The sequence below is a fragment of the Oryzias latipes genome, chromosome 3 (genome assembly GCF_053564925.1).
Source record: "Oryzias latipes strain Hd-rR chromosome 3, Olatipes_Hd-rR_3.1".
Taxonomy (NCBI): domain Eukaryota; kingdom Metazoa; phylum Chordata; class Actinopteri; order Beloniformes; family Adrianichthyidae; genus Oryzias; species Oryzias latipes.
The window spans coordinates 36,226,858-36,250,848 of record NC_136239.1 but is presented as its reverse complement, the minus strand read 5'-3'; the positions used below and the strand labels follow the sequence as shown (position 1 = coordinate 36,250,848).

The following is a 23,991-nucleotide window of genomic DNA, read 5'->3' as shown; positions in this document are numbered from 1 at the left end:
TTTCAGTAAAGATTTTAAAGGACATCACAGCACCGCTGTATCAGTGCTGGGGGTAACTAATGTTAGAGTCCAGTTCTGGATGTCATACAACCAAATCCTAGCATTGTATTAAAGCTGGGATCCCTGGATCATAACTTAATTTCAAAATAAAATCCAAATTGGCTCTTTCTTTGTTTTTTTAACTTTAATAAAAAAACACAAGAAAAAAAATGAATAACACAATTTTTCCCTATACAGTAGTCCATTGTTTTTCACGCAAGTACGTTCTAAAAAATGCAATATGTAAAATCGACATGGTATTCAGCTTTATTTTTTTACAATTACTGAAAGCTGTAAAAATCCTTACTACACACTTTATATTTTCACACTTTTCTCTCTTGTTTAAACTCTCAAAGTTCAAAACATTCATAGAAAAATAAGTTCAGTAAAATAAAAAATAAAAACAAAGATCAGATTATGATCAAAGATTGATGTAAATTTGACAAACTGAGCATGTCACCTCTATTGTACACAGGACACAAGAGATTGATTGACAGTGGTCTACAGCCAATCAGGACACAGAAACCAATACACTGTGAAAAAGAAAAAAATCAGCAAAACCGCAAAAGATTCACTTATGGGAAGGGACACACGCATAAAATATACAAGAGTAATATTGTGCTAAAAAATAATATTCTAAAATTGGTGACATTTGGGAAAATTGGGAAAAAACATTTTTTTTACAATCACAATTAGATGTTTTAAGGTTGTAAAATCCCTCGCTACAAATTTTACAGACTTTTCTCTGACGAGACATGAACATTTTCACACTTTTCCCCCCGTTTAAATTCTCAAAGTTCAAATCTTTGTAGAAAAATAATAGAAAGAGAAATATCTGATCTAAATTTGGCAAACTGAATGCATTCTGTGCAGGAGACAGGGCATGGAGAAGAGTGATTGACAGTGCTTTACAGCCAATCAGTGAGAGGAGAAAAAGCAAGACTGTGAAAGGTGAATCGCCTTATTGCAAGGGACTACTCTGAGTCAGTTTTATTCTAAATTTTACAATCAGCATTAGAGCCCCACTAACTTAACTAAACTATAAATCTTCACACTTTCCTCAATCACATTCTCTTTATTTTCCATCTAGGTACATGCTGCTTTTGCTTGTAGTTTCCAACTAGATGGTTTTTACCAGATCAACTTTATTTATATAGCACTTTTAAACAACTACAGCTGAAACCAAAGTGCTACACATCTTTAAAAACTAAAAACAAACAGGCATCAATATGACAAAATACAGCTCAAAGACACAAAGAATTAAGAAAGAAACGAAATTAAAAGCCAGAGAATAAAAATGGGTTTAAGACAGGTTCTAAAAATGGACAGTGAGGGAGCAACTCTAACGTTCAGAGGGAGGTTGTTCCACAGTGGAGGAGCAGCAACAGAGGAGGCCCTGTCCCCTCTGAGCCTCCTCCTGGACCTCGATACCTGCAGGAACAGCAGGTCGGCTGACCCGAGGGACCAAGAGGGGGAATAAAGGTGAAGAAGCTCAGAAAGGTACAAGACAATTTAAACTGATCTCTATAAAAACACAGGCAGCCAGTGGAGTGATGCAAGGACCAGGGTGCTGTGCTCTCTTTTGCGAGAACCCGTTAAAAGTCCAGCAGCAGCGCTCTGAACCAGCTGCAGACGAGAGAGCAAGGACTGACTCACTCCATACAAAAGTCCATCGCAATGGTCCAGGCGGGACGAGATGAACGCGTGTATCAAAGTCTCTAAATGCTGCCAAGAAAGAAACAATTTCCCCTTAGCCAGTCGTCTTAAGTGGTAAAAACAGGACTTCACTACTTATCTAATCTGCCCTCCAATTCAAAATCACTATCAATCCTAAAACCAAGGTTGGTAGTGGGTTTAAGACATGTTCATGGTCCCAGGTCAGCAGAAGGGATCACGGGGGCCACTTGGTCCAAACATTTTTACCTCTTTTTTCTTTTAAATTAAATTAACCAAATTCAGGGCCAACCAAAAAGTATGTCCTTCAGACAGTCCAGGAGTGCTGAGAAGTAGCGTTGGGCGATGTCCCTTAAATTGGCAGTAGACGATGTTCGCAGTAAACCATCGGGATGGACGATGCTATCGTCGGGGGGGTGGGGGGTGAATTTTTCGTTCTTATATAATTATTATTATTTGTTATTTTACTTTATTACTTCATTTATTTTATTTCCCAACTAATGACTCATCGGCGATTATCCAGTATAAACTGTGGGAAGTGACTTTAACAAAAAAATAAAAAAACAAAATAGAAAAGAAGTCGTCCGCTCCGGCACTTGATTAGTCAAGTGGACCGAGCGACTGTGTCTCTGAGTAGAGCAGACGGACTTTGTGTTTGAAGGGAAGGGAGGATGCTTTGTTACGTATGCGCTATTTGTGGGAGACTTCGGACTGAGATCCGTCCCGCAGCTCTAGGTGAACGAGCTACCGAACTCAGGAGAACCGGGTCTTCCGGTAAAAGTGTGTGTCCGGGCAGAGCTCGGACCGTCAGCTCACACAGCGGCTTTGGGGCGGTGTGTGAGCTTAAAGCAGAAATGTCGCTCAGTCCTTAGAAACCGTTCAAACAATCACGTGGATTTGTGTTTCCAGTCATGTCCCGACAAAATAAAGGCTGATGTTATTCCCACATATTTACGTTCGGCCAAGATGCAGATTGCAACATTTTACCGCATGGATTTATGTTCCTCAAAGGCTAAATGTTGTTAGCGCGTGTTAGCCTCTCCTAGTCCTGTCTTCTTTCGGCTCCGTTCTTCACAGAAAAAGCACTGACCACATGGATTAAAATTAAAATGATGAGCAAACAGGAGCTTCATAATGTAAAACTGTAACATTAATAAAAGCATGTTTAGAAGATCGTCTCTTATATTACGGAGCTGCCAGATATCTTGTATGTAGCCTCTCAGCTGAACTCGTTTCCTCTTCCGGTATTATAAACACTACTGCGCATGTGCGAATGATTTATTCCGACCGACAGTGTGACCCATGTGAACATTTGTTATAATCGGAAAACGTTTTTCTTGGTCCATGTACACGGTTGAATTCTAATCCGACCATTGATCCGATCAAGATATTTTGCACATGTAACCGCGGCTTATGGTGTCGCAGCGTGGCGGGGACGTGGCATCGGCCATCGGCACAACCCTACTGAGAAGCCATCATTGTTTTTTTTTCTTTTTAAATAGTAGATGTTCCAGTATTTTAGTTAATCTGCTCCCTCATCCTCCAACAGTAGTTTATCAACATGGTTCTGCTGAAAAGTTTTTTTTCTCCCCACTTAAAGTTCTTTCACTTCACTTCACTTCATCAACATTCAGTTCCAGATGTTTTCTACATGATACAGGTTTAACAGTTTGGCATAAACTGGAGGCCATGAGAAGTTTGGTGACACAACAAAAGAGCGAAGTCTCATCCACAACACACACACAGGAAGTGTTCACATGAATTACTCCATGTTCTGGTGGATTGAAGTATTTGCCCTGAGCAGAAGTGAAATGTCTTGGCTTCAGATCAAAGGCTACACAACAAAGACACTTCTCTGCGCTTTCATGCGAACAAATTACAAAAACGTGTATTTATTAGCTTTTATGTTCAGTAAAGAGTGGAATTGTTCCACTTTGCTTTTATTTAAAGCTCTTCAGAAGTTATTTGCTCAAAATAGCAAGAAGACTTTGATTCTGTGAGACAAAGACGGTTTGTAGAGCAGAGCAGCCTTTATAAAACAGCGCGTTATGCTACATGGCCTCTTCATAATGCACACCTGCATGTGGAAAAGTTTGAGGCAAGCTGGAAAAAGACTGCTGATGATAGTAAGAGTGTTTACCTTTGGATTTTCTTCTGCCACCTGGTTGCGGTGCTCTAAACAAAAGCGCAGCCTGCAGCTACAGGCGCATAGAGGCGGTTATCGCAGATCACTGCGAGGAAGACGCAGACTCCGCCAGCCTGTGGTCCCTGAGTCATGGAAAACTCACACCAACCTGCTCACAGGTTGTCACACTATCACACTGAAACTGACCTAGAAAGCTCTGCGGTGCAAAAACGAAGGCGCTGAGGAACCACGATGGATTCCCAGCTGTTAAATGCCAGCTTTACTCTTTAGTGTTGGCATTTCAGAAGTCAGAGATTTAAGTACATAAAGAAAGGGGAACTTATGAACCCTTAACTAATTAGAACATCACAAACTTTGATTTATTTTATTAAAAGCAGAAGTTGTTGGCACGCCTGCATTTATGTAGAAATACCTTCTAGGCTGGTGTTAAAGACAGTGTTTTTAGCATGCTCTTGTTGCATTTTTTTAATGATGGTGGACATGAATAAAGAAAATTAAGCTCAAAATTGCATGTCTGAGTAATTCTTTATTTAAATTGTAAATCAGAAAAAAAAAATCCAGTTTGAAAAATGACACATTTGTGAGGTAGAAAATACGCTGGGAGGGTCACAAGCCCTCGGCTCTGCTCCATTCTGATGCATCAGAACAGATACATGTAACGTCTTTGCTTTCCTCGTCTGAGTGGGAATAATCATAATCAAAAGACCACTGGGAACGCTTCTAAAATGGATCAAAAGATGATCAGAGGGTTTTTTTAAATTTGAGTTGGTTCAAACTGCAGATGGTTGCTTTTATGAAGATCACTGAGATCCTGAAGCATCAACAATTAGGATAAATTATTTACCAAAAACCAAAAATTGTCCTTTTGATATTTATACAGACACCAAAAATGCACAAGACGGAGAAAGCAACACTACAAACACTGAAGGATCCTGTTCAGGTGACTCACTATTATTCACTCCAAATGGTATAAAAAACAGGCTAAACTAAACAACCCCAATGCAAATAAATAATGGCGTTCTGGTTAAAGTATGCAGATTTTACACTAAAACGATAAATGCTAATTTTTAGAGAAGCAACAGATTTTCTAAACCGGTTTACATCTGCATCGCCAGTTTTTCATTCAGGTTAAAGCTTAATATTAGCTCGGTAGACGTTGCACAGCTGGGTCATAACGGGAAAACCCTACTAGATAGATCTAGTTTTCATTTAAAGAGCTGCTCAAGTCTAAAACTGTGACGTTCTTGTGACACTTTCAATAGTAAACCCTACACTGAGCTCACCAGATATAATTTTAAATATATTCTCTCATTAACTGATTGTTAGACAAAAAAAAAAAACTTTTTGGAAAACTGTGGTGTACTAGTATGACTTTCCCTGACGACAAAGCTGGAGGAACAAAACAACAGAACTATGTTCCCGCTGCTTTCAAAATAAAAGAGCCATGGCTCATCTTCAGAATAAAGGTGTTACAATTCAACAACAAAGGTCCATTTTTCTGGAACCTTCAGCGTATTCCTCCCAGAACTGTGCAGAGGCGTCCACCACTGACTTGTCATTTTGGGACTCCTCCTTTTCATCCCCTCACACGCATCACATTTTTCTGTACCCCCCCCCCCCCCCCCCCCCCCCCCCGTCCCAACATGATTGACACGTTTTCAGTAGTGAGAACAACTTCCTGCTACATGTGTGAACAGGCACCTCCGGACAATGACACCATTATGCAGACGTTATCTGAAGATCATGAGTGAGAAGAGGCTTTTAACAAGCAGCCCGCTTTATCCGGAGATCAACCAGTTCACAGTTTATGAGTTGCACTGGTTAATAAGTGGTTCCTGCAAAACCCACTGATTCTGATGATAGTTGAGCACACTAAAGACAACAAATATTCTTTTTTTTCAATCTTTTAAAGTAAACAAAAGAGGTTAAAATTCAAAGCTTTAGTTCTTTTGTGCCGTTATGGGTTTTTCTTCAACTTCGATGCATTTAAAGACGCACATCTACTTTGTTGAAAACGGGAGTGCTGTGACATTTGGAATCACACAAAATAAACTTAAACGTTAAAATGGACAATTCCTGCCTCTGACCAATTTCCCAGTGTAGATAGAAGAACAGGGAGCCGTGTTCAGCTCAATGACCTAATAAAGCCTTGATTTGAAGTGTTTTCCTGCAGAAAAACAAACAACCATATACTGTTTTTGATTGTGATCCACTTACATTACCATATGTGACAGCTTAAATGGAAAAATATGAACTTTTATCTACATCTTAATACCAAAATCCTCTATGACCAATAGAATACAAAAATAATCTCTAGTTTTTTTCATCAAAGATAGTTTGTTGTGGATGAATTACATGTATTTTGTGCAAAAAGATTTTAATCGGTTAGCGGGACAATGAAGAAAGTTTTCTTAAACCTCATTTTATGTTGCATCTTTTTAGCATCGACTTCCCAGTTCCTCTGTCAACTCTCTTAAAAACAATCTACACCGTATTTAATTCAAGAAAATAAATCCTATTACTCTGATCAGGAAAACAAAGCCAACAAAGCAGTTCTCTATTTAACCCTTTTACACCAGCGCTTTAGCCTCAGTGCGGACATTCTTTCGAGCAAAGTAACTCTTCAACAGTTTACGCAATTAACGTACATCATCTGAGTAAAGCAGCTTTGCGCCAAACACTTCATGTTGGTGGTGTGTTGCAGAGCAAAGCCCATATAAAAAGCCACTATTCTCCGTGTCAGACTCAGCTGATTCACGTCGATCAGGTGAACGGTTGAAGAGTTCTGGTACATCAAAGAGCGCATCTTATTTAAGAACCACCGGGAACATCTCCGGTGTTAATGGATTAAAGAGTATGTGTCACTTTTCCAAACTGGAATCGCAGTCAATGCTCACACCTTCACTTGGTTCGGATTTAAATCTAAAGTAGAATAACTACTTTAGAATAACTACTTGAGCAGAATAACTATTTAGTAGAATAACTACTCTGTATTACAGAAAAATATGCAACTTAGTGCATCTAAAAAAAAAAACAGGGAATTTTCTCTGTTGATCTGCAGAAAGTTACTCCTGTAGCAGATCTTTGGCGTGGCTTCATGGCGTACCAGTATGCGGGTTGTGTCTATAATCTACCCGTCAACACAGTGTCAGCAGCCCTCAGCGAGCTGCATACCTGCTAATACATTCCAACATGCTGGGTCTGTGTGAAGCCACTGCCTGGTGGTGGGTGATGCTACTGACGAACATGTTACCCTCAGAGGCCTCCCCGCTGCAGCAGTTTTTCATGGGAGACGACTGCGGTTCAGAAGAGTCGAGGTCGATACCGTTGGTGGCACGGCCTGGCTGGTGCCCTGTGAGCGAGCCCTCAACATCTCTGCGGTGTAAAGACTCCGCCGGTGGTGTGGCGGCAGTCTTCTTCCACACAGAGATTTCCAACAACTGAACACACAGACTTATCTCTGCAGCTCTGATGAGCTTCCAGATCATATTTGCTTTTGATAACCTTTTGGGAGCTGTCTGCAGCAACCCAGACCCGTCCACACACAATCGCAGGAAATCTGCCAGAAGCTCCGTGAGACAATAAAAGAGGAAGCACGGTGCCCTTTAGGCTCTTTCAGCCACCGTCACTCCACAGCCAGCAGACTGTTTACTCCTCACCTCCTTCCTGTTCGCGTTACAGTGCCCCGAAAGGCAAACACGCTCGGAAATATTTTTCCAAAGGTGAGAAAGAAGCAAACTTTTATGACGGGGAAAACATGTTTGGTTGTTTGACAAGCAGCAGGACCGACGCTGGCTTTCCCCGACCTGCCAGGCCTTTTCGCTCCAGCTGGTGCTGTAAACCAGCCACACAGGGAACATTCAGACCGCTCCACACCAAGGTTAGAAGAAATGCAGGATTTCGCTGGGAGAGCGCGTCTGCCGCTTCCAGGTTTGTCCCCTGACCACCGGGGCTAACAGTAAACCCCATAACACACAGTTCACAAGCTCCTCACTCTTCCCAATCAACAGAACTTAGTCTGTTTTCCTTGTGGCTGGTTCTATTTTAAAACCCGGACCCTGGTTGAACCCAGTAAAACCCCTCCTCCCTCCCTGCCCTGCATGTCACCGTGAATGGGATGAATCAGGAAGGCCAGTTTAAAGTTTAGCTGGAAACATTTCAGGAGGCAACACACTCATCAAATGACTGAATGGAGAAAGGAGCTTCAAATTCAGCTTGTCTGAAGGATTACAGGGCAACACAGGCATCAGTTTTTACTGCACAACCTGCTGCTTCTCACATTTCTGTGAGAATTTTAACATGTCACTGAAAGTGACAAGTAGAGTTGAAGTAGTTTTGCTCTGGTAAGAGTTTTCTGTTTCTGTCTTCATGCAACTTTTGAGACAAGTGAATTAGCCAAGAAGGCATGGAAGCACTTCATCCAGAAGCTGATTAAAGGAGGAGCTTCTCTGTGACTAAAGTTCAGGGAGGCTATTGAACAAAATAAGACATTTCACAGCTTCTGCATAAAAACACACCAGAATCTTTTGGACAAACACAAAAACACCCAAATCTGACAGGAAAGAAAAAGAAAAAAACCTGCCTGACTAGTTTTTTTTTATGTTATTCACTCTGGTTTAAGACAGAATTCCATCATATTTACTCTTTTGTGACATTTGCAGCACGAAAAATATCCATGTATTTGTGGATTCTGAAATCATTTATTAGTGACAAATTTTTATACAGACTTTCTTCTCTAAAATTGATCTCTGAAGTGGCCTTTAATATAATATAATATAATATAATATATACATATATATATAAAGTTGATGTTCACACAGTAAATTTAGTTTAGTTTATATCTAACTAATTAGCTTAGCTCCCATTATTTTAGTTATAAATATATATTTGGCAGAAGTAGTACTCAAAGAGTACTTTTACTGCTATTACATTAATATTTACCTAGTAACTTCTACATTTAGTAGTTTGTTATGTATTTGTTGTTGTTTAAACTATTTAATAATACTAATTAACTTTAATAAATATTAATTATTCAATCCAAATGTTCACAAATTAATTTTTTAAACCTGATTGTTAACAATATAATTTGTTGAATTATAACAGGTACTTGTTAAAGTTCTTACTCGAGTATGATGCTAGCCACGTTTTTTTTTAAAAAAAATCTAATTAAAACAGGACTATTATATTAAGGTTATGTTTATACATTCCTAAACAGAACTGTCCCTCCTCTGCCCATCCATGGATGGATGTGCATTAGTTAACTATTATCTGTACCTCCACATGGTTTTAATATTCAAACAGTACGAGAATACATGATGATAAATGGCGGAATTTCGCTTAAATGTGGTGTGGGGGGACAGTTTAACTGTTACATTAGCTCAGGGAATGGGAATGCAGTGATGTGGAGTGGCACTAGTACTTACTCTTTGCGGTGGCGGGCCGGAGGCAGGACGACAGAGCCAGCATCAGACCCCAAAACAAGGTCAAGTGCCTCGTTTCCGCTGGAGGCCTCATTCCCGAAGCACTAAATCCCGCTCAAATCCCGAAAAGAAAGAGCTGGTGCCGGGATGAAGGTGGACCGAAGCCGTGGGGGGCGGTTGAAACGTCTTTTATTTTTTTTAATCTGCGGTCAGCACCTTTTTAGCTGTTAGCCGGCTAATGGTGCTAGCAGCTAATAGCAGGGTAGCTCTCTCGCGCTTCCCAACGGGAGCTCCGGAAAAATCACCGATTTCTCCCTCCGGACACGCGGCGGCTGCTCATAGCCCCCCTTCCCCCTGCCACAGACTCAGCCACGCCGATGTGTGCGGTGATTGCGTGTCGACTAACGCGGCGCGGGAGTATCCTCTGTAGTCCACATCTTCACGCTCCATATCTGGTTGGAGAAAAGAAAAAACGAAAAAAAGAAAGAAGAAAACCTTTCAGCGTCCCGCGGCTGGATGGACCTCAGGAGGAGAAAAAAAACGGCTCAGACTGCCGCGCGCCTTAAGCACGAGGAGACTGGAAAACACCTTGACATGTTACGTTGAAACGCAGCCTCGTTGTGCGAACAGCATCGCGTCTGGGAGGAACATCCAGGGGAAAATCTGTTTTCAGACCGCAGCCTCCTTCTTCTTCTTCTCCTCCTCCTCCTCCTCCTCAGCCGGTCATCATCCACACGCCGTGTTGTTGTGGGAGCGGCAACTCGCCTCCTAAATGGAGAAAATTGAAGGTGAAAATGAGTCCGTGGGTCCACTAAGGTTTTTCCCCGTCGTTTGATTGCTGCGCAGGTAGTTCGTTGGGCAGATTAACGCGCAGGTACCCGCGCGGACAGCCTGCAGTCTACTGTAAACACGGCGCCGTTGCGTGGAGATCGTCTCTGTTTGCAGAGATGAATCCCTAGGACTCTCGCTCCGCCCTCCCGTCTGAGAAAGTGGAGGGCGTCGCTCCTGCTGCAGTTTTTTCCCACCACAGAGGCAGAGTTGCCATGGTGTTCAGTTTGCCATCAGCTGTTCTATCGTTTGCCAAAAGAAAATAAAGGAACATTGTGAATAAATAATTTTAAACAATTTAATACACAATGAACGATTCCCAATCAGTATCCACAGAGAACTGCACACTAGGTCAACAAAGTCACACAAGTTATATGCAGAAATTTAATAGTCACAGAAGTATTAGTAAAAATAAACATCAAGTAGACTTAATTGTCTGTGAAAGGGGCAATTGGGACAATTTGCGAGGGCAGATTTGAGAAAAGAAAAAAAAAGACAGAGTGAGACGTCGCGAATCCCACCTTGTTTTAGAGGCTCCGTTTTACGAAGCGGAGAGAGGGAAAGCCGGGACGGAGCTGCGGGATCGGGGTTGTTTTGCTGCTCACACACGCACAGCGGAATGCACCCTTTCGAAAAATCGTGTCTGTCTGCAGGAGTGCGGTGATGAGGGAGCAGAGTTTACACCAACAGCCCCCGTCGGATGAGTCCAACACAGAAGCTACTCTGTGTGTATTTCCCGCCTCGCTTTTGATGCTCAGTGACCCTGAAAAAAAAAAGTTGATCATTTTCTATTATTTTTCCTTTCTACCAAAGGTCCATGAAGGATTGAACATCTAAATTAAAACAGTCGCTTCATGAAATGACACAATAGTAGAATAAAATACAAACAGACATATTTTTATGTAGGAGAATGTTAAACAAACTATAGTTTTACCAAAGATATTATATTTTTAGTATAAACTTGTCTTACAATCCCTTTATATAATTGGTTAGATTTAAAAATACATTTATAGGCCATATATTTTTCTCATTAATAATTTCATTCCTAATCCTCTTCAAAAATAAAGGTTTACCACAATTTATTTTTTGTTATCTAACCAAGTTGTTTTATAAATAGTAAAATGGCTCTGGAAAAGTGTAATTTAGTCTGAACCTTGATTTAAAAAAAAGCTAATTCAGGTTTTAGACCAGTTTAAGATTTTTAACCGTCTTTCCTGCCCAGTTCTGCTTGTTGTTTAAGCAATGTAATGTGAAAGACGCGTGAATGCTGCCACCTCGTGGAAGGAAACCGGAACTACAGGCCTCTGACTGAACGGTTTTGATCACTTTCTTCTGATTTGTACGGAGCCGCAGACACAACGTTAAAAAAATTTGTTCACGAATAAGTATTTTGTGTACACAAATTAGCATTTTGTGTTCACAATTTAAGATTTTAGTGTATTTTATTCCTACTACTAATTTGTGCACACACAAAAATAATTCGCTTACACAAAATACGGATTTCTGTGCGTAAAAATGCAAATGTTTGTGCACAAAATACTAAATTGAGCACATAAATAATAGTTTGTGCACATGAAATACTAATTTGTGCCCATAAAATGAACCTTTTGCAAACAAAATACTATTTTGTGTATAAAAAATGCTCATTTGTTACCTCAAAAAGTGCTAATTTGTGCACACAAAATTATAGTTTGCGCTCAAAAAATGCCCATTTGTGCCCACTTTTCTTTCTTCCAATGTCATATCCAGAGCTCTGTAATTTGATATTTTTAAGGCTAAACTAAAGTAATTTGTTATTAGTGGCCATCAAAACTGTTCTAATGTATCAAACATAGTTTGAGTTCCTTAAATGTGGACTAAGTCGTTCTCATTCTGTCTCTTATAAGTGGATCTGGATGTCGGCAGTCCAATTTTAGACTTTTAGGCTGCCACCGCTGCATTGATCTTTGGGGTTAGAAGCCCAGCCTGAGGAGGCGGGGAGCCGGCAGCCTGTGATGCTGTGAGAGAAGCAGACGGTAAACAAAAGTGTCCACAGAGGAGCCCCTGACAGTTTTGATTATCCCTGTAATTACGGGGCGCTTTCATCACTTCCCAGAGCCGAGTACAGAGGCATTATTAGAACACCACGCATTACCTCAGCCCTGGCACACAGCACGGAGGTGAAGCAGAAAAGAAATGTGCACATCAGAAATTGAGGTGAATATCAGCGGCCACCCAAGAGTCCAAATACAGTGAGTCACCCCATAACAAGTGCTCACTGTACCAACATGACCCCTCTGTGCCAGAGAATGCTGTGCCTGTCCACTCGCATTTGTTAGGTCCCCATTAAAGTCCTCATGAAGGCAGCCGGCAGGCCCACCTACCTCAACTGTCCCTCTGGAATCCATTCTCGCTCTGCACTCATGTGGAAATAAGCCTGTTCACCACCAGCGGGTCACACATGCTAATGAGCGTCTGTTTGTTTTCCAGCATGCTCATGCAGGAGGAAGGGAATTCAGGGGGAAAAATAATGGATGATACACAGGAAGCAACCCGGGTGGCTCTGCAGCACCAATTATGACAAAACCTCCCACACAGAATCGATGATGTGAAATCAGACCAGGAAACGCGGATGCTGTGGTGTGGAGGCCGACCCTGTTCAGACGCCTCGCTTGAAAAGGGTCAACCGAAGGAAAGTATTCAATCATCAAAGAAAAATCATTGATTTCTTTGAGCTTTTCGGTAAAGATTTTTGAATATTGAGGTACTATGTCAGAGGAGGCCTTTTTCAGATTGCTCACATTTCAACATGAACACCCCAAAGATAAAAGTTTTAAAATTTCATTTGTCATTACTAAAGCAGAAATAAAGCTACATGGCACAATGCAAAAAAACAATAATAAAAAAATAAAGCAACTTTCTCTTTAAAAACAAATCATGATGTCACTAATGACATTTATTCAAGAGGATTTTTGCTTCATTCTGAGCAGAATTATTTGACTTTAACTCTGAAAGATTGTTGTGTTACAACCAGTCAGGTCATAGAAGAGAGTCTATAAGAGACTGTATAAGAGAACTGGACTGAGTGAGTGAGTGAGACATCACCCATTAAAAAAAAAAAAAAGGCTCCAACCAAATGAAGTCAATTCGGCCGCCATGTTTTTGCGATATGAACATGTTGGAGCCAGACGTTGTGAGAAACATTTATTTCGGTTATGTTAAACAAACAAACTTAAAAACATCAACATAAACATTGACACTGATCAATGTCAACATAAACATTTGAACAAAATTAACCGAAAAAGGTGTTGGGTGAAGCCAAGGCTTATTTCCCCAACCCTGAATACAAACATCACATCTACCTACAAATTGTTAGAACCTTAAATCAGAAAAGAAAAAAAGAAGAGGAAAAAAAACAAAACAAACACTTCTCAAAATTTTTGAAACATTTTAACTTTATGCATTTTCTTAAAGTGCAGTATGGATTTTGCATTTTTCAGTTCGTCTGATAATAAATTCCACATGTTGACCCCCTGAACAAAAATACTATTGCATTAGTTCTGACCACTTTCTTTTTAAACATATCTTTACCTCGAAAATCATAATTATTAACTTTTATTTCGAACAAACTCAGTATTTTGGCAGGTACACATTGTTTTTTAACTTTAAACATAAAAATTCCAGTACTAAGATCTACTAAATCAAACAATTTAATTGCCCTTAATTTAGGAAATATTTGTTTTGTGGATTGATTGTATGAAGAGTGATTTACAATTCTAATTGCTTTTTTTTGCAGAAAACGTCAATAAGCAGGGATTGGTCCGAGTTGGTCTGAGTCAGCGTTTCAATGGCAACCACTCTCGCCAACCAGGAGTGAGCTCGTTGGAAGTCTAGACCCCTTCCACTTGAACACAGGCTACATGAAATCTGTGTTAGGCCAGCGACTTTTATTGAGGCGTCTGATTCGTTGGTTTGTAACCTGAACAACTTGCACTATAGAAAAAAAGTTAGGATTATCAAGAACTTATTGAGAAAGGTAGCAGAGCAAGAGTAGTGATTGTGAGTGTCTGCTCTTCTGTGGCTGCAGCTCCCAAAGGTCAAAGGTCAAGAACAAACTTCCCACACTTTCTTTACCTTTCCCAGCGGAAACGGCTGTTTCAGCTCATCAAAACGGTTTTTGATGTGATCCATTCTGAGGGGGACTTGCTGCCGTCAGTGTTTGAAATATTTTCTCTCATGGATTGATGGAAGAATTCCAAAATTCCCAGGTCGATCAAAAGCGTCCCGAAGATGCGAGTTAGCTCCAGACCATCACACCACCACCACCATGTTAGAAATCTTTTCTGGAATTCTGTGTGATGTTTGCATTCAGCAGGACACGCACGAAAAGATGAGTTCTCTTATTTTTCATCAGTCCAGTTTTTGTTTTTTTGTTATTTTTTATCCCTCATTGCCCTCCATTGTCTCCTCTCAGTGGAGTTTAACATTTGTCCCCTCTTTTTTTTTTTTTTTTTTTTTTTTTTTTTTAACTTGTCCTGTCCAACAGCTAGGCAAACAGATGAGAGCTGAGGGCCTCTTGTGTTGGACATATTTTATTTTAACAAGAGGAGTTATTCATCTTCAGACAAACCTAAGGTATGTCTGAATAAACCCCTTTTGTAATTGAGGCCAAACTTTATTAATTTCAATCATGTTTGAAAATCTTTGGTGTTGGACCGGACGGAAAAGGAAAGAGGGGAACAAGAGAGAGGGACGTTAGAGAGGGGGGGGGTAGGAGGGTGATAATAGGAGGGGAAGGGGGGTAAGACCATGAAGCAGCATAGAGCAGGCAGGTTTACTGGTTGTTTATCGTTACGGTACGGTTCACATGTAGTACAAAAAGGGCGGGGCCTGTTCACACACACTCAAATATTATCAACACACCTGCTAGCCGCAGAAATGTCCACATGTCAACATGCACACAAAACAGATAGTGTTCACGAACGCATACTTATGCCTTTAAACCAACTAGTGTGAAATCTTTCATTCATTCAATCATGCAAACTATTAGTGCAAAGGTGAGCTAACACCTGTGCTCAGGTGAGTGTTTATGTTCTTCTAAAATGGATGGTGGAATGTGAAAAGAAGGAGGAGGAGCGCCCAGCCACCCCCACACCCATACCCCCGCCGCAGCAGCAGCGGCAGCCGGAATTCCCCCAGCGCCACACGGGAACAGGCAGGGAACAACCGCCCCCCGGGCGACCAAGACCGCCACCCAGGCCAGGGCCAGCAGGACCGCCGCGAGGCCCCCAGAGCCAGAGAGCAGGGAGGCGCAGAGGGAAAGAGAGCGCCGCCCCAGCCCAGCCAGGAAAGCAGCCCCCCGCCGCGCCGGAAGAGCCCAACGCAGGGCCCCACCGGAGAGGGACGCCCACAGCCCCAGACGAGCACCCCACCACCACCCAGGAGTTCCGGGCATCCCCCCGCCCCGACCCCAGGTACGAGCCAGGACCCCCCAAGGGAGACCCGCTCCGCACTCCAGGCAGCCACCCACCCGGCCCACGGTTGGTCCAGGTAGGAGCAAGGCAGGGGCCCGCCGCCCCCGCCCAGGAGGGGGGAACCCCGGGGAAAAAAGGGCGGCCCATAAGGGATGTTATAAATATGGCCCGACCAGGCTCGGCCATGTTGGAAGTTTGGCGGGGCCCAGCGCCCAGGGGCAAGGACCAGGACCCACCCCCCAGGGACACGAACACCCCCGGCTCAGGTGTAATATGAACCCCCCCACCGTGCGGAGAGAGCACCGCCGGGCCCAGGGAGCCGGCACCCAAGGGACACGGCCGCCATCGCCAAGGGGCCCGCACCCCCCACCAGGGACGGGGTAGGGGACAGATGGACCCAGGTTGTCAACATTTGTCCCCTCTTAGCGTACACTTTTCCTCCAGTGTGTTTTGCCATAAGGTTTCTTAAATGGTGCATTCAGATGACGGATCTTTTTTCCTAAGCGGACAAGAGCAACGTAAAGGTTGTTCTTGTCCATTGAAAAAACTGGGTTTTTCAATGTGTTTCAGTATTTTAACATAGCTCAAAAGATGATCCGAGTGGGACTTTAAAGTGTGATGAACCCAAACTTCCAGCTGTACATTTATCTTCTTTATATTTTCTGAAAATTCTGTTTTTAATAAATCCACAGAAAAGTGATGTCAAATCCCTCTGATGCTTTTGAGAGTATTTTAGAAGATTCGACCCAATGTCTTCCTGTTTGATACTTCAAATTAAGGGGTTTGCATGGGGGGAAGGTTAAACCAGCAAAATGTCACAGTCAGTAAATAACCCAGGCGCAGGAAAAGAACCACTAGAGATTAACTCAGTTTCTCAACAGAAGCTAACCACACATAGTGGGACAGAAACTAAGTAAAACTAACTTAGACTCAATAATCAGGATGAGAGAGCAGAGAATCAGCAAAGTGCAGGTGTGACTGCTCAGCAAGATCCACAGGTAAATAGGCGGAGCCACAGCCAACCTGCAGAAAAACACCACAAAAAAGACAGATATTAACAAAAAAATCAAACAAGCAAATTATTTCACAATTAGTTCCTAAATGAAGCTGCAAATGCAGTTTATGCTCCACTGGAGATGGATCCAATACTGAGGACAAGATTTGCTCACCCAGGGTTGTGTGTGCATCATGGCCTTCATTTTTACAGACGTTTTCTTGATCTTTTCACATTTTTTTTACTCGGTCAAACAGAATTTCTTCATTCTGACTCGGTGTGTAGCAGGTAAGTTAAGCTCAGCCCTCTTAAAGGTGGGTTAGCCTCTGATAATTCAGAATTTAAAGGGTGCAATTACTTTTTTTCTGATCTCCGCATAGGAAACTCTTCTACTTAATCTCATTGGAGTTTATTTACAAAATTCTAGTTCACAAAAAGATTTACTTAAAGTAATAGAAGCAGTAAAAATAGAACCCCAAAAACCGTCTAACTAGAAAATAATACTGGATTAAATCCATGAAAAAATACATTAAAGACTGCAGCATGTCTACGATACTCATGAGAAGCTTTGAGCGCCGGAATTCTGATCAAACTCTTTTTAGGACGCTGTTTTGGTGATGTCACAACACACTTTTGTGGGTCTTTTTGTGTTACACACAGAATATGACAGTGCTGTTGTCAGAAAGAAGAGTAAGAGTCTCTCTGAAACTCAAACATCAAATTCATACTTCAAATATTTTGAATAAAATGTTAAAAATTAAATGCGTATTTTGTGATTTTTAGTCAGAAAACGTACTTTTTAGCACAGATTTAATTCAGGAAAAGTGCTAATTACAGTGCTTTAAATTTTGTAACTTTACCTTGAAATTTGACATCACTCTTATTTGTAAGAAAACCTCCTACATTTATTATTATAAACACATTTTCTGTTGGCAAAATGAGCCTCACAAGGCTTTTCACCTTTTTATTTATAGCAAATTAGATCAATACAGAGAGTAAAAATTTGTTTCCTAGGAAGTGTTGTCAATTGATGTGTTGTTGCACGGTTATATAAAAGTCTTTTGCTCAAATTTTCCAGTCCAATCAACATTTTTGCATGATGATAATTGAGATTACAGCTTCAATGACACACATTTCGGAGTTTCCACGGCAGTGTGAAGCTTCTTGCAAAGGTACAAAGGAAGCCATAATTACATGGCGCCTCAGTTGCCGGTGCATTAGCCACAAAGACTGCAAAAATTATATAATGTGATGGATGGGGGGAGGGGGGCATGTGCTTGGCAGCATTTAAGAAAAGATGGTAAAGACTTCACTAGTGATTACTGGCACATTAGCTTGAATAAACAAACAAAAAAAAAGGGTCATTATATAATTGTGAACAGGTTGAATCTTTTAAAACCTGTAATTCTCTTTGATCTTTAGGAATGTAAAATAAACACTTTAAAAGTATTTAGATTTTGCACTGAGATCAAATAAATAGCTACGTAAGTAAGTCAGTAATTAAGTAAGTAGAAATGACAAAGAATTAGTAACATTTCTATTAAAAATGTGTTTTTTTTTTTGGAGAAAATGTTATAATACGATGGGACTTTTCTTGAGTTTGTAATGCTGCTTTTTATGCTTTTTTGTTGGTTTTTGTTGTGTTTTCATCATTATTTATAAATATTTTTTATTCAATTACTCTAAAAATGAAAGTTTTGCCCTTCTCGGTTTAATCCAAACATATTTCACGAAAAGTGAATTTGCACATGAACTTGTAATTATGGAAGAACATTTATTGCCCCCCCGGAACTAATGTTAGTAGAACTCTGTTTAAGGTCGGCTTCTATATGAAGGTACATACCCGGATGTAAACGGATTTAGCCCCTTAGCCTGGAAACTAACAGAATTTAAACAGGACAATTTGCTGTATTCTTCACGTTTTGAATAGCAAACGTGAAAACTTTAAAATGATTAAAGCGATTTTGATTTTTAACAACCACGGGAAACCTCGGCTGATCCGATTCTATCAGTATTTTGTAAGTATTAAATTAATAGCCTTGTTTAAATTAGCGATGTTTTTCTGTTTGCTTTTTGTTTTTTCGCTGTTTGTGCGCAGTTACGTTTTCAAAAAAAAGTTAGTTTCTTTTCCTCTCTTTTATTTTTATTTATTTTTTTGATTTAAAAAATATTAAATCACTATTTCCCCCCAACTGTTTGTTTGGTTTATTGCTCTGCTAACTTTTGTTTTATTTAGTTTAGATCACACTTAAGATAAATAATGATACGATACTGACTAAGAGCGGAACCGCCATCTGGAAACCTACACTGATATTATTTATCATTTAGATCTGATGCTGAAACTACAGAATAAAGCTCGTGGCTTTCATATATCGGGATTAAAACATCAGATCAGCGCCATAAGTACATTGAATTAGATTTTTTGAGTTCTGTAGAAATAATTTCTCAGATATTGTCAATATATTCTGCTTAGACAGATCAATCAGCTTTGATTAGATAGAAATTCTTGAATTACCTCTGTTTATTAAAGATGCTACATTAATGCCTTTATTTGACCCCCACAGAAAGACATTAGATTTAAAGATCACAGCCGGTCAGAGTTACTGACAGAGATTTTATTTGTTTTCATAAAAAAAAAAATACAATTTTATTTGTCGGTTTTTATTTGACAGTATTTATAAAAACTAGACCCAGGTGTTAAGGTTTCCACTCATTATTAGTGCTGAAATGTTAAATGTGGGGTGAACCTGTTTGGTGTGTTAAATGCTAATCAACTCACAAAGGAGACTTGAATGCATTTTTGGAGTGTTTGTTTTGATTGTAGCTTCTTTTCTTGCAGACGGAGGACATGCAGCAGCAGATCATCCGAGAAACTTTCCATTTAGTGTCCAAAAGAGACGACAACGTTTGCAACTTTTTAGAAGGTGGAAGGTAGGTGACCTGTCCTCTAGTTCAGTTATAATAAAACCTCTATTGGTAATAGATAATTGTTAGGAGAGGATTTCAGGTTTTCTCGGTGGCATCAGAGATGCAGTAACTAAGGTTTAACCAATAGATGGAGGCAGATGTACAAAAATGTCAGCTTTTCATTAGATCTGCTGCTACTGACCCAGTTATTCATGCAACAGTTTTGATGATAACTTGATTTGTTTAACTTGATTTATTTCTCATGTAACTGCTTGCAGTCTCATCGGAGGCTCCGACTACAAGTTGATTTACCGGCACTATGCCACCCTCTACTTTGTGTTCTGTGTGGACTCGTCTGAAAGTGAACTTGGCATTTTGGACCTGATCCAGGTCAGCTGCTGCTCCTTTGAAGTGCTCCATAAAAATGCTCGTGAAAGGAAACATTTGACAACACCGTCTGTGTGCAACATTATTATTGTGCTCTCTGGCCGCAGATTTATCTGATCAGAGTTTTTGGAAATGTGAAAATGCCTGTTTTATATCTAGTAACGTTAGTAAGGAAATAAAAAAAACCCAAATGAAAGTACTTTTAAATTGCAAAGAGTAACTGTTATTTAACCTGGTTACATCATATTTGACGTTTGTTTGAGTGATGATCTTTGACGTGTTTCTTCTTTTTGTTTCTAGGTGTTTGTGGAAACATTGGATAAATGCTTTGAAAATGTTTGTGAGCTGGACCTCATATTTCACATGGATAAGGTAAGCGCATTAAGGTTTCAAATCGCACAGATGAGGAGCGCTGGGTTGTAGCCGTATACATTTAGTTTTTTGCATATTTCTTTGTGCTCAATTAATGTTTTTTTTTATTGGTCAGTTTTCAAGAGGAATGAAAGCAACAGATTCCTTCACACTGTTTCTGCGAATAATCAGTCTGTAAATTCCAAAAGTTAATTTCCATTTCAGTAAAATGAATTCAATTCTTTATTTCAATGATTTCTGCAGATTTGTAGCTTCTCATTTTTTGGAGAACCACACAGACTTGTTGCTGCTTCACAACTGCAGGGATCTTTAAAAAGGATCTGTGCTCATGAGTTGTTTCCTCTGGAGTCCAGAAAAATAACTGTTCGTTTTAAAGGTGTCATGTCTGTTTGTTATCAAGCTGGATTTTTGACGTCAGCTGGTTTAAATGAAAAGCTCCTAGTGTAGCTGGAAAATGGTGACGAGGTCACTGAAAGAAAACACCACAATAACCACATCGGGTCTGAAGAAAAAACAAAAGCTCTAAAGCAAGGTGTGATACCACGTCAAGACCACTCCTCCAGGCTGCAGCCATATAAATATTCCTTTACCAAATTTCAAAGTGACAATTAGACTGACAGCACTATGTTGGCTCTAAGGGGGGATTCAGACATTTGGTTTGCTTTATGTTCCCCCGATAATCCGGAACCAATTTTCTGTCTGAGTACACCCAAGCAGACTCTGGTCCAGGACCAGAAACCGCTCTCTGACTCATCTTCGGAGGTGGTCTCGGTTCGTTTTCAATCGGACTGAGCTTCTGAGGTTCCTCAGCCTGACTTCAATCCATCCTCAGAGCGGAACAACTGAACCAAAGCGGCCACCGTAGCCGACGTAAACAGAGTGGGAATGTAGGAACAGATGAGCCGCGGACAAATGTGAAGCGACGATTGTCGTGTTAGGAAACAGAAAAAAGGGACCAACTCCTTACTTGTTGGAACGTTTATTTTAACAGGCCTGAAAACGCTTCTTACGTGACTTTTGGGGTCTTGTTTCGTGTTCGGCGCTGCTGTGACGTCATCCTGAAAGCTACCTCGTGGTTCCATAGCAGGAGTCTCTTAAAAGGCCATAACACAAGGATGACACACAGAAACTCATTCAAATGTGGTCGGATGAATGCAGACTCATTAGAACTTTTTGAGTCAATGTCAAAAACACTCGTCAGCGTACCTTCATACCCGACATCTCCCCATCACTGCAGTTGCTAGCGTCCTCCAGGTTAAAGCACACACAGACCAAGCGCAAAGGTTTGGAACAAAGAATGTTTCTATTCTGAGTACAACCCTCGTTTGACGTTTAAACAAATGCCATATGCATGTCTTTGTGTGCTGCTGCCACAGGGAGGCAGCCTCAGAGATGAGTTGAACGTTTTCACTTTGCGGTCATGACTTTTCCGTTTTTCCTAATTGTGTCTTAATTGGACATAAAAAAGCAAAACAAAAAAAAGAGGACATTTACACTTCTGCTATTTATTTCTCTTTTAGTAAAGAGTATATATATATATTTTTTTATCATTTCTTCTATATGTTGATTAGAAAAGCTTGTTTTTAAAGTTCTGGAGCATTTATGAGCTGCAGCTTCTGCATTTGGGGCAAGAGGTTGAGGAGGATCTTTGAGGGGAAATGTTTATCTGTTGATCAATACAGTTTCTTCCCCACAATATTGGAGCCTTTGGCACATAAACTGTGTTTGTCTGCAGAAAAACGACACGTTTTGTGGTTTAAAAGCATACATGTACTTTTTATGTCTTCACACTTTATTGCTGTAGAATCTCTTCACATTCCTAAAATGTGCACAAATCTGCTCTATAAAATGAAAAAATAAAAACAGAGGTAATGGGCAAGTATTCACAAAGACGATTGGTTAAGTTTGTCTTATTTTGTGTCATTTTTGTCATTATGAGGAAACAATTCAAAAGTCTTGACCTTTTGACCATCAGAAGACAAACGGAGCAGCAGCTGTTGGTTTTTCAAAAGCCTTTGACAAAGAGAGCCTGGACACATGTGCGTTCTTTAATGTTTTAATTGGCGTTTTAACCACCATGTTTCTCAATTTTTCCGAGTTTTTCCAGCTTAGAATGCTGATCAGGCACATCTGTGGTCATCTAGATTGAATTTCCTCAGCGGGAGCTTGATGTCATGCGGGGATGTGGGGTTCATCTGAGGAATGTTCCCGATATGAAGCTTCGAGATGTTTGTTTGTTTTTTTATTTTTATTTCTTCTTTTGTTGTAACTTTGGAGGCTTAAACGCACACAAACAAACGACCGTGAGTCCGTCCTGAAAGCGCAAACAGTTTGACGCCGGTGCCGAATCCGAGCTGGTCTCTGCCGAACTCCGGACTGCGCTACCCGCTGTGCTCTGCTCGCTCCGCAGGTCCATTACATCCTGCAGGAGGTGGTGATGGGGGGCATGGTGCTGGAGACCAACATGAACGAGATCGTGGCGCAGGTCGAGGTGCAGAACCGCATGGAGAAGTCAGAGGTCAGAGCGGCGCTGCCCGCATCAAAGGGCAACACTTCACAGGCTTCTTTAGCTCATCAGCTGCAGCTGGTGTGACGGCGAAAAGCGGAGGTCCCGCGAGGTTTCGGTGACTCTGAGGGTTAAGGAAAAGCAAAAACAGACCAGTCAGAGCCTCTTAAAGTGACTGCTGTCATGAAAAGAAACGTCAGGAAGTTGCAGAAAAACTTCCCTCACATTGTCTGATTGACATCTAAAACTCTGCTTTTAGAACATCTGGAAAAAACGGTCTCAAATCCAAAATGTCTGTTCGTGATTAATGACAGAAATATCTCCTCGTACTCCGGATGATTGACACTTCCTGGTGTCTTCTTTCTTGTTTTAAACGAGCTGTTTTTACAGCCTAAACATATTGGTCGGTCTAAACTCCTCAGCATCTTCTGGGGAGGTTGCCAACCCGTCCCCAGCGTCAGCATTTCAACTTTCCATGCTTGTGAAGCCGCTATGTATTTTAAAGGTGTTCTCTCCCCCCCCCCCCCCCCCCCCCCCGCACAGGGAGGTCTGTCTGCGGCCCCCGCTCGTGCCGTTTCCGCCGTGAAGAACATGAACCTTCCAGAGATTCCCCGCAACATCAACATCGGGGACATCAACATCAAAGTGCCGAGCCTCTCCCCGTTCTGAGGAGCGTCCCCCCCCCCCCCCCCCATCTTGGTGGTTATGGTCCCTGCTTCCCTTCGCCGTGTTGCAGGTCCCCCTCCAGTCCCAGATGCTCATTCCTGTGGCTGCATGCGGAGAGGCAGTCCCATTGAAACAGGCTTTGAAATCATTTGCACTCCTCCATCGGCCTCACGTTCATCAGCAGCCTGACTGAAAGGCTTCAGGACTTTAACTTTTTCCTGAGACTTTAATTGCTCAAACACATTTGTTTTGTTTTCTTTTTATTGTGATTTATTCTTTTTATCCCCCCCCCCCGTCTGGAATATATTTCATTTCGGGAGTCGGTTTGAAAGCTGAATGTTTCCCCTAAGTGAAGCTCGTGCCGACAGCTGAAACGCTGACTTCCAGCAGACCAACATCTGGTTGTTCATCTGTAAAGTTGTGTAATTAGTTGTGTTTTGTGGTCCCAATGTCGTGTTTTACCATGAAATGTCGTCAAAGTGGAGTCTTATATCTCAGTCTGCAAGGCATTTCTTGACAAGGTAAATGAAGTAATAAATTCAACCCATCCATCTTGTCGGTGCTGTCTTGGTATCTGCAGGTGAGCAGGTCTTCCGGTG

At 41.1% G+C, this 23,991-nt stretch overlaps 2 protein-coding genes and 1 long non-coding RNA gene across 5 annotated transcripts in view; 2 read left to right on the top strand and 1 right to left on the bottom strand.

The window, feature by feature from the left end:
• The window catches only part of LOC101163560 (insulin-like growth factor 1 receptor), a 50,029-nt gene extending 39,794 nt beyond the window's left edge, over positions 1 to 10,235 (bottom strand). For 2 of the 3 annotated variants that reach the window (XR_002872994.2, XM_023953673.2), the window contains exon 1: positions 9,283 to 10,235. Coding sequence is in view for 2 of the 3 variants with exons in the window: in XM_023953673.2 (XP_023809441.1) it covers positions 9,283 to 9,373 (91 nt within the window). In the remaining variant the exon portion in view is untranslated. The remainder of the gene's footprint in view (positions 1 to 9,282) is intronic. The other variant, XM_023953672.2, reaches the window with a different exon arrangement.
• Positions 9,924 to 13,479, top strand: LOC111947170 (uncharacterized). The gene is made up of 2 exons (XR_002872995.2): positions 9,924 to 10,067; positions 12,577 to 13,479. It is a non-coding gene; the product is annotated as an uncharacterized LOC111947170 (long non-coding RNA).
• A 4,898-nt stretch (positions 13,480 to 18,377) lies between these two features.
• ap3s2 (adaptor related protein complex 3 subunit sigma 2) lies at positions 18,378 to 23,943 on the top strand. Its single transcript, XM_023953670.2, has 6 exons — positions 18,378 to 18,572; positions 19,394 to 19,485; positions 19,740 to 19,851; positions 20,149 to 20,220; positions 22,631 to 22,738; positions 23,270 to 23,943. The coding sequence occupies exons 1-6, from the start codon at positions 18,504 to 18,506 to the stop codon at positions 23,393 to 23,395; spliced, it is 579 nt and encodes a 192-aa protein (XP_023809438.1). The 5' UTR covers positions 18,378 to 18,503; the 3' UTR covers positions 23,396 to 23,943.
• Positions 23,944 to 23,991: the final 48 nt, after the last annotated feature.

Bases quoted from the DNA above. Each gene is read 5' to 3' on its own strand.
- ap3s2 (XM_023953670.2), top strand. From the start codon at position 18,504: ATGATTAAAGCGATTTTGATTTTTAACAACCACGGGAAACCTCGGCTG. The intron at 18,573-19,393 runs GTAAGTATTAAA...CTTTTCTTGCAG, and splicing joins TCCGATTCTATCAGTATTTT to ACGGAGGACATGCAGCAGCA. The intron at 19,486-19,739 runs GTAGGTGACCTG...AACTGCTTGCAG, and splicing joins AACTTTTTAGAAGGTGGAAG to TCTCATCGGAGGCTCCGACT.